This window comes from Maniola hyperantus, chromosome 25, assembly GCF_902806685.2.
Source record: "Maniola hyperantus chromosome 25, iAphHyp1.2, whole genome shotgun sequence".
Classification (NCBI taxonomy): domain Eukaryota; kingdom Metazoa; phylum Arthropoda; class Insecta; order Lepidoptera; family Nymphalidae; genus Maniola; species Maniola hyperantus.
In genome coordinates, this window is record NC_048560.1 from 2,175,280 (window position 1) to 2,186,035 (window position 10,756).

Sequence of the window (10,756 nt, forward strand, 5' to 3'; positions counted from 1 at the left end):
CGGTGAACGGTGAACCCGTGAACCGTACATTGCGACAAGGCTCTATTGGCACTTGAATGACATTGACAGAGGGACGCTGTTGGAGAACAAAGGCTTAGAATATTCCTTGAATATTCAAACAAGTACAAGACGGCAAGGTTAGTTCCGATTTTCGCCACGCGCCAAGATAGCCCTATGCTTGTCATACTTTTGACATGACAGTTGGCCCATAGGCCATAGTTCTTCCAAAACAGTATTACTTTACTCTATGTTCCAAAATCCAACTTCGTTTTCTCATACCTACCTTTTTACATTTTTAACTAACAATAATTATTAATATTGTAATTTTTCTAGGTACATAACTACATAGTTAGTTAGCTGTTATTATTTTGCTAAATACACGTGACGTTTTATTGAATTATTCCATAGTCCTGTTGAATTATTTCCACTAAATTATTTGGAACTTTTGCTACAGTTTGTAGTTGTTCTTTCAATGGAATTGCTAAATTCAGAAGTCGTCAAACTGGCAACGTCCTTGTTGCTCGGATATCAAACCGGAAATGCCTTTATCAAAAGTCCTTTTTATTATTTTGACTTCAATTCAAATAACCTTTGTTTAAGATAAAACTATCTGTTTGGGTAATAATTAATACTTAAAAAAATTATACTTATGAACGTTTTCCTGTGATGGAATAAAAAGTCAAGATGAAGCAAAAATTCCACAGTTATAAGTGGCTCAATTGACAGAGCGTCATTGTACGTAATGGAGTCGAAGTTCTGTTCAACAAAGTTTTGATTGAAGAAATTAACTGTTTTGATGGAAATATCACATAAAACTGTGCATAATTTTGTATTGTTGGAGTAAAGTGAACATTTAAAAGTAATTTATGGATACCAAGGCAGATAAAACGTGTCTAAACAACCTCATTTTGTTCTCAATGGTATGTGTGCCATCAAAATATTTTGGAAAGTTTAATGTATTTGGCATTTAACGTGATGTGATGTGATTTTGTGGAAGTAAATGTTTAATGTGAATCGTTGCGATGCCAGTTTAATGTAATTCTCATCGTTAAGTGAAGATCGTTTAGATATCCTGTAGCTTCGTCGTCCGCGTAACTGGGTAGCTATGGGAAAGGTCATGCAGTCATTTACGATTATTCGTTTTTATTTTCAGAACGTTAGCAGCGCAGTTACCAATATGGGAACACCGAGTGCGCTATAAAAGGGCTTTATTGGCTATTCAGAGCGCCCATACACTCGGGTTAATGGTTTTAAGAGGGCAAGTTTGTTTCCCAACATCAGATGAAGGAATGGCTTCAGAGCAACCTGTTAAGAAGAAACAGAGGATAGACGGGCCCGATATCGACGACGGAAGCGACAGATCTGGTGAGGACATCCTCACGGAGTTATACGACTCTGAAACCCCTCCTGCGGACACTTCGGGGGACTACACATCGAGGAATGGGGAGTCTCCGGACAGCGGTACAGTAAGTGAGGACGCGGTCGACTGTTCGTCCATCCTGAGGCTTCCTAGTGACACGAATGTTGACATTATCCCCTCCTGTTCTGACAATGTACCGCGTTGGACGGCTGCAGATGACAAACTCTTGTCTGAGCTGCGGATCATCCAAACCGCTTTAGTCGGTCAGTGCTTGTGTGGTTTCAATGAAAACACTGTCTCACTGCTCTTTGATAGACGCTTACATATAGCAGCGTGGCCGCTGACATGTTCCCTAACATACCTTTCAACTATGCAGCTTATGTTTGATATTTATTTGAAGCAAAACCATTCAGGCACTATTTGCTCACGATTAATGTATGCATGCGATGTCTTTGTTAGAAACAGGCACGATTGGATAACTGAGGTTGTTGAACTATCCGAACACAAGAGCAAATTCATGACGTTTGTCGCTTGCAGGGTACTAGCTAGTTTTTTAATTGTTTCAAAAGATACCGTAGATGAAAATTGGTTACAACAGATCACAGAGAACATCTATTTGTTCGATAGAATAAACAGGATTACTGTTCAAAAGATTAACTTTAGCTTAGACATAATTAAAAGGATAGTCGAGTGGAAAGATGTAGAACAGCATCCTCTAGAAGAGAGCAGTTATGTAAATACAGCAGGAAACGTTCAGGTCCAAGAAGATAATCCGTTTAGAAGTAGTTCAAGTAGTAGTAGTGCACAAACACCTTCTAGTTCTCGTAGTGATAATTTACATAGTGCCTTTTCCAATTTGCAAACACATAGTTCACCGTCAACATCCGGTGAGAAGTCTAGTAGTAAACCTGTTCAATTTAAGCTTCACGAGCCAGTTTTGAAGTTCCCCGTGGAGACGAACAGTGGTATGGAGCAACCTGTTTCACCGGAACCACCTCCGTCGAGAATAGAAAGGGTAAACGAACATGGTTGCATAACTGTAGTACTTACTGACTCTGAATCGTTTGACACATCTCACATAAAGTGTCTAACCATTAAAACGTTGGAGCATCACTGGCCGGCATTGGTCAAAAACATGAAGCTTCTGTTGCTAAGGTACCTGAATTTATCTAATGCTGAAAATTGTATATTAACATTTTTCTCCCTATGGGAGAACATAATTAGTGTGAAGGCGAATCTCTCAGTAATAGATACGAAACCATTTTATGCAGATTTGCAGGGTTTTGTTGATTTGTTAAGGAATACCATGCTGCCGAGTTTAATTTATACGCAAATGCTTAGTTTGTTTAATGAGGTGCTATGCTATGGATCGACACTGGCTCTACAGGATATATTGCCTGAAGAAATATGTTGTCTTGCTCATTCTATTGTAAGATACGTCAAAGACTTTAGACTACTAAGTGAAGTCAGGGTTCAGAATAGTAGAAGTGGTTTCGGTTTCTTAGGTCACAGTTGCACGGTGGTTAGAAATTACGCATTAGGTCCAGACGTTGCTCCGTTATCTTCTTCCATACAGTTGGTAGACCAGAGTTACGGAGAAGATGAGAACGAAGATTCTTCTCCATCATCGAACATAGACAAGACGATGTTACAACGTATGTCTCTATTGGTGTTAAAATCTGTAGCGGTTACAGTCAAAGAAATGCGATGCGATTCTTCCGATAGTTCTATAGATTCGTCTGATTATAATGCCATACAAGACATGCAAATTGTTGAAAGGTCTATACGCGATGTTCTGAAGAAATTGGATGTGTTTATCCGAAACTGTTTTGAATTCCATCCGGAGACTCCCTTTACAAAGATGCTCATACATTTATTCAGCGAACAAGATGATTATCTGATCGAATCTATGGTTTGCACTTTAGATATTACCGTGGGAATAGTTTATAGGAACTCTATGTATCCAGATTTAATACCGATGTTAAATCCTATCATGTCTTTTATAGAGTTTCTCAAAGTTGTATCGCATGATAGCGATGTGTTGTTGGACTATCTTGTGAGCAATGAGACCTGTTTCTTGCTGTATTTGCTTAGATTTTTGAAGTATGTTAGAAGGAATTGGCCTAAGTTCTTAGAGACGTGCCAACAAACCGACTCTGGCAGTTCGACAGGTCTAGATGACACTATGAGGGTGCTGATACGGTTACGGTTACAGATAAGCAGACTAGTATCACGGTCACTGTTCCCTTACAACATAAGCCCTGTTCTTAGACTGCTTGAAGTCTGCGAGAGCTTGTACGAAGGGAATGAATTTAGCTGAATAATATTGCCTACGTAATTATGGTCATTTTTAATGGTACAAATTTTATTCTAAAATCTGATGCTCACTATTTTTTTAAATATTCTGTTGACATGAACTGAATTCATGAATAAAATAAAACTATTTTATCCTTGTAAAAATTGTAGTTCATGAATTTTTAATGAGTAATGTATTTTTTTCTATTTATGTGTATGTTGGTTGTAATTTGTAGTGGCTATTTTTATTTTTTTAGACAAAATCATTAATTTATTGGACAATGGTAATGGTCATAAAAAAAAAGTTGTAATAGTTTTCCAACTGTTTTATGAATAATCTTGATCCTAATTAATTTTTGAAATAACGTTCAATGAAGACTGGCGCAATAATTAATTAATTAACATTCCAAAATTGGTTAATTATAATTTGTGAATGTTTTAGGTTTTTAGTAGTTAATAAGATTAGGGTATTTAATTTATATTAAATGTAATGTTGTAATTATATTTACTGTATATTAATTTAATAAGTCGTAATAATTAAAGTCTTCCTCAACCTATACTAATATTATAAAGAGGTAAAGTTTGTAAGTTTGTTTGTAGGCGGTAATCTCTGTAACTACTGAACCGATTTTGAATATTCCTTCACCAGTAGAAAGCTACATTATCCCTGAGTGACATAGGGCATAGGCTATATTTTATTTAAAAAAAAGTTAGAGATCCCTATGAAATTTGTAATAAGCTACCGGAGCTAAGCTGGGACGGGTTACTAGTAGTAAATAATCATGTTATAGTCAAAAGCAAAACCAACCATCTCTTCAAGGTGTTACTAGTTAATTCGCAAGTTTAATAACAGCTGATAAGACTAGCACTTGATAAAATCAGTCTTGGGAAGCTGGAAGATCTCTATTGGAGATAAGCTGTTCCAATGTCCTTAATTTTTTACTATGTAACTGCATACATTTTACATCCATACTATAATATTATAAATGCGAAAGTGTCTGTCCGTCTGCTAGCTTTCACAGCCCATTTGTGTAACTGATTTTGATGCTTTCACACAGCAGCTTACATCCCGGGGATGGACATAGGCTACTTTTTATCCCAGAAAATCAAAGAGTTCCCACAGGAAAAATCCTTTTTAATTGTGCAACATTTTTTACTTATTACAAAAATTAGTGCCTTATCACCAATCACGATGGTGCTTTGATATATATTAGTTCATATTATTATTAAATAAAGTCCATTGTTTACAAACTTAGAAATTTCCCATTTCGTAAAGTATATCCTCAAGGGAACTAGATAAAGATGTGTTTATTAATGTTTGAAACATTGAATATGTTTGTAAAAACTGAAATTTCTAAGCGACTAGACTTTATATAACATAACTTTTACGTACCTATTATAACATTAATTTATGTTACATAATCTAGTTTTTAATATAATAAATAATTGATAGCGATAATTTATTTTCCTTTGGTTGTATATTAGTAGTTTTAATGCATAAGAAAATGCGGGTTCTAGATATTTGTTTTTAACTAAATTATATCAGACGTCATAATGTAAATAATATTTGCCATCTTTTTGTACCATGTAACTATTGACTTATGAGTAAATGTAATCAGTATTAATACTATATTATTATAATTTGTAGAAACATACTATATAACATGTTTTAGTAATAATTTTATATATTTTTCGGGCTAAGTAAGCGAGGTATAGTCCATACAAAATGACTTATCGCGCGCCATTTTAACTCTTTAACACATGAAGTTAAAATGGTGCGTGTGAAGTCATTTTTTACAAATTATACACAAAGTCGACATCCCGCGTATAGTCGACTTTATACAGGCCTTTTGGATAGGGTTGCGCTAAATGGCTTAAATTACTGAATTGATTTGCAACCCAAAAACAACAGTTTCATTATATGGCCTACCGCTTATTCAATAGTGTCAACAAAGCCATATATTACAAAGTACTCTGTGACAAAGCCTACTATGCTAAAAACAGTGTTGGCATTGTTTTAAATATATTATTTAAAATTAAAAAAAACTTTTTAACATGTTATTGTTCCTGTTAAAAAAACTTTTTTTCAACCCTAGCTAAAATCATCTATATTTTGGAACTCTGCGCAAAACAACTTGGCTCACTGTAGGGACTTTGCCTGAAACATATATTTACATTATCTAAAATAATGACATCATAGATGAAACTACAATATTTTGAATATTTGTGTGAATAACTTTAAATAAGATAATATGAGTAAAAATAAACAAAATATATTATATTATATTTCAATTTAAATAATACATAACTGTGTCCAGATCATAATATAACATAACGTTTCACAGTTTTATTTTGGTATAACTTGTTGTTATATTACTATTTTGATTTGGGTGTATTATGTTACAAAAGTTTTATAACATTTTAACATAGTCTTGATGCACTTTTATAAAAAGGTATGATTAAAAAATCCCAAAAATTCAAGTATTGAGTTTCCAGTGGTGTCAAAATATTACGTGCAGGATATGAAATTTATAAAAAAATATACATAATTATATAAACGTTAATTTATATTTTTATATTAATTTGCTTACACATTTTACTTTATTAAATAGGTAATAACTAAGAATATTCTATTAGAATACTTATGTCATAATTTAAACTAAACGAAATAATGGTGTATCAAAAATAAATCAAAATAATTAAGATCGCTCTTCACTCATGCGCTAGCTGTGAAGTTTCGCGTAAACCCTCAGTGGCGAAACAATAGGCTCACCTACAGTCTGATTTGTGTCCTTTTCTTATTACATTGGTAAGAAAAAGATACGAATACTCTAAAATTTAGTTGCGTTCAGAATCAGTACCAGTGGCTCATATGTCAGGTTACCCCTCCGGTTGATTACGTATCTCGCGATGATTGATGTCAAAACAGCGGCTAGAGACACAGCAATAGCCACAAAGCAAAATAAGAAGAGCAATACAACTAACAAAATATTAATTAAAACAATATTGTGTAAAATTTTAACTTTTATTTTTCACTATCAACAGATTACACCATACAGATACCTTGAAAGTTATTGAATGCTCTAACTATATAGTATATTCTAGATATAGACTATTCAATAACTTCTCTAAAAATATTTTAAAATATTAAGTTACATTTAAATATTTATCAAATTATGCCCATCTGGATCTTACCTAAGTAGTTTTACTGACGAAACCTGAGCAGACTGGCTTATACTATAGGTGTATATTTCAACTTAGAGTAAGATTTTTTAAAATAATATTGATGAAAAAATTAGCAGTGAATCTCAATCGCTAAACATCTAAAATCATTGCCAGACAGTTTTACTCTAATTAAAAAAACCCAATCAATTTCAATCCATCTGTAATCTGTCGATAAGTTACTTATTATTTGTCAAAAATTGGATGGTATTTTTAGAGTAGACTAACCAACTATAAAAACTTTGCAAGTTACATTAAGTTACTTATCGACAGATAATAAAGAAATTGAAACAGATATTGAAACTGGACGCAAGCCAAAATTAATAATAAAATCAATCTTATCGGTAATATTTCGTTAGCAACATTGTTATTTGTCAAAAATCGTATGATCTATTGTGACAAATAACAATGTTGCTAAGTCATCAACAGATTACAGATAGATTAACCATAATATTATTAATTTCGGCCGTAAGACTGCTTTAAAATTAATTTAAATTTTGTATTAGGTAATACTTTCGTACATTTTGCTGTTAATATAACCTGTTTGATGTTTTCAGACCATACAACATTACATGTTATAAAACACTTTACACCAAACAAATTTGATTTGTTATATAACATAAGTTATATAACGTGTTTCAAGGTTTGAACACGTTATTGATCGTATGCGCTAATTGTATGGTTGTAATCAAACACAGTACCTAAGCTCATCTGAATAGTTAAGATTAGCCTTAACTTAATCTTCTTAATGTTTAGTAATCGTTAATTTAAAATAACAATAAAATGAAATATTTTTGTACATGATGCGTAATTTTTGGTTTTATTTTACCCGATTTCTTTTAATTTTTTGGATTTCATACCTCAAAGGGATAAAGTAGCGTTCATCGTAACTTGGCGCGTGAGTAGGGATATTCCGATACTAATAAATACTAGTAGGTACTCGATACTTTTGATTCGATACCAAGTATTTATTGTATCGAATCAATTTTGCGATACATAATCGGTATCGAAACAAAAATACTTGGTATCGAATCGAATCAGCAAACGCATCATACAGAACTAAGAGAGCAAAAACGAGGCAAAAACAGTCAGCTAATCAGGTTACCGAGTTACCGGTATTCGTCGCGTGGCGGCGTGAGTGACGCGTTGTCTCGCGCTGGGCTAGCCGAATTCGTCCGACTTCAGCCGAGCCCGCCCGAGCCGAAAGCGAGAGAAGAAAACACCCGCACCCGCTCGCAAATCATCTCGCCATTCCGCCATTGTGAAAGTGTTAAGTGATTGTTTACAAGTAATTTTATTAATTGTAATCATCAAATTCATCGGTTTATTCCAATGTTATCATGGCACCACCAAAATCTATAATATGGACACATTTTACCAAAACAAACGAAACAATTGCAAAATGTAAACAGTGTTTTAAGTCTGTGAAGTATTGTGGGAATACGTCGAATTTATTCAAGCATTCTAAAACTCATGGAATTTCTGTGGACAAAGGCAAATTACAGAAAAAAGAAAATAATAAGTCCAACGAAAGGTAGGATTCTAAACTTTTCTTTTTTTTTGCGATTGCTTTCCTAAGATGTTAAATAAAAAATCCTACCTACTCCTACCTATTTTATTTGTATAAAAAATAGTTTTGCAGCAGTGGTACTGTGATTGTCTTGTCTATATATTAATAATATATGAATAATAATTGATGACCGGTGATGAGATATTTCCTTTGTATAAATACGATTTAAACAATTTAAGGTTATGTGTTTGTTTTTGTTAGTGTAATAGTGTTGTTAAATGGCGGTAGTGTTGGAGTTGGTATTATCGATACTTTGAAGATTATCGATCTATCAAGTGTTAATTTTTGTTATTATGTTTCAGTTCAAAAAATACAATAGTGTTGGCCAACTCAAGGCATTTAATGGAAGATGATCAACCCCAAGCATCAACATCGAAAATTTCAGAAGATCGTGATGATTGCTCTAGTGTAACCACATTAACAAGTATGGACTCGGAGACTGCAAGGGAGCTATGTCTGAGCAATTCAATAAAGAATGCGTTTGAACGAATTTCATCTAATAAAGGTAAATAAATAGATATTTAATTAAATATTAGCAAAATAATATTAATACATATAGAATTAGTGTTAAAGAAAAATATATAAATATTTAATTTAATATTACATGTATTAAAATTGAGTTTTATTTTTAGCTGGTGGTACGAAGTATAACAGAATTGTTCAAGCATTGATATTTTTTATCTGTCAAGATATGCGTCCATTTAATATAGTTGAAGGTGAAGGCTTTTTACGACTTGTAAAAGAACTGGAGCCTACTTTTAAAGTTCCTGGCGCAAAGTATTTAAAGAAAATGACTACCGAAAAGTACGAAGCTTGTATAACTATTTGTAAGTCCAAATTATCCAAGATAGACAATTTCTGTTTAACGCTGGACATATGGACAGAGACAATGAATGAAGTAGGATTCATGGGCGTCACCATACATTTTGTAGAAAATGGTCAAATGTGTATGTATTATCTTGCAACTCGTGCATTAAGAGAGCGACATACAGCTGAATACATATCGGAAAACCTGCTGGATATTTTGAAAAAATGGAATATTCCACTTACCAAAATTCGTGCTGCTGTATCAGATAATGCCAGTTCAATGTTGGCTGCCATACGAATGTCTTTAGGCGAAAAAAAACATTTACCGTGTTTTGCCCATACTATTAACCTTGTAGTTGAAGAGGCACTAAAGTTGCCCAGTGTTAAATCAGCTGTTATAAAAGTACGAGAAATTGTTAATTGGATAAAAAATAGTGTTGTGCAGTCGGATAAGCTACGAAAAATCCAAATGCGTAATAATGTTTCGGCAGGATCAGTTTTAAAACTTATTGCAGATGTAAGAACTAGGTGGAACTCAACTTTTTTTATGTTAGAGCGATTTCTAAAGTTAAGAATAGTAATATCAGAAATTGTAATTGAGAGTGTAGTGGCTCCAAATTTGCCAAGTGCAGTGGAAATGGAAACCTTGAATGAGCTTACAACTGTATTAAAGCCTTTTGAATATGTAACAAGAGAATCATCGGGCCAAAAGTATGTAACAATCTCCAAAATTATACCAATGCTTAATTGCTTAACTACAGAACTGAATAGTATCACTCCAAACTCCGCTATCGTTAAAGAATGTAAGGATGTTTTATTGAGAGAGCTGAAAAGGAGGTATGGGATGATTGAATTAAACGATCATGCAGCCATTGCAACAATTCTAGACCCAAGGTTTAAAAATCTGCATTTCCAAGACCCCTCTGCATGCGGAAGAGCTATTCAAAAACTTAGAACCATGGTTGTCGGACAACTAAGTAGCCCAAGTGAGTCAGAAGATGATGTCTCATCTACTGCACCACCTGAATACGATTTTTGGAAACATCATAAAGAGTTAGCACATGGGCACAAGAAGAAAAAAAAATCTCATCAGGGAGATGAAGTTTCTCTTTATTTATCAAATCCAGTAGTTTCTCTTAAAAGCAACCCATTTGCAGAATGGGATGACATGAAGTTGGTGTTTCCTTGTCTGTACAAGTATGCACAGCAATATTTAATTGTTGTTGCAACATCAGTTCCTAGCGAGTGCCTTTTTTCCAAAGCCGGTGCAACAATGACACAAACAAGAAACAGATTGTCTTCTAAATACCTTGAACAGTTACTGTTTTTGGGCAATCTTAATGCTGAAGAGTTTTTTGTTTAAATTATAATAAGCCTAATAAACATTTATAATAAATAAATCGTTTTTTTCGTCTCAATTTTCTTTAAATTATTATCCTTCAACGTTCATTGATAGCACCCTCAAAATAATAAAATAAAAGTTCCAAAAAGTATCGATATCA

At 33.5% G+C, this 10,756-nt stretch overlaps 1 protein-coding gene and 1 long non-coding RNA gene across 2 annotated transcripts; both read left to right on the forward strand.

The window, feature by feature from the left end:
• The first annotated feature begins 657 nt into the window (after positions 1-657).
• Positions 658-7,725, forward strand: lin (protein lines homolog). The gene is made up of 2 exons (XM_034981673.2): positions 658-920; positions 1,154-7,725. Exon 2 carries the CDS (start codon positions 1,245-1,247, stop codon positions 3,678-3,680), a length of 2,436 nt encoding a protein of 811 aa, XP_034837564.1. The 5' UTR covers positions 658-920; positions 1,154-1,244; the 3' UTR covers positions 3,681-7,725.
• A 58-nt stretch (positions 7,726-7,783) lies between these two features.
• Positions 7,784-10,734, forward strand: LOC117993867 (uncharacterized). The gene is made up of 2 exons (XR_011238197.1): positions 7,784-8,952; positions 9,080-10,734. It is a non-coding gene; the product is annotated as an uncharacterized lncRNA (long non-coding RNA).
• The last annotated feature ends 22 nt before the right edge of the window (positions 10,735-10,756 follow it).

Excerpts from the sequence above, each read along its gene's own strand:
- lin (XM_034981673.2), top strand. The coding sequence starts at position 1,245 with ATGGTTTTAAGAGGGCAAGTTTGTTTCCCAACATCAGATGAAGGAATG.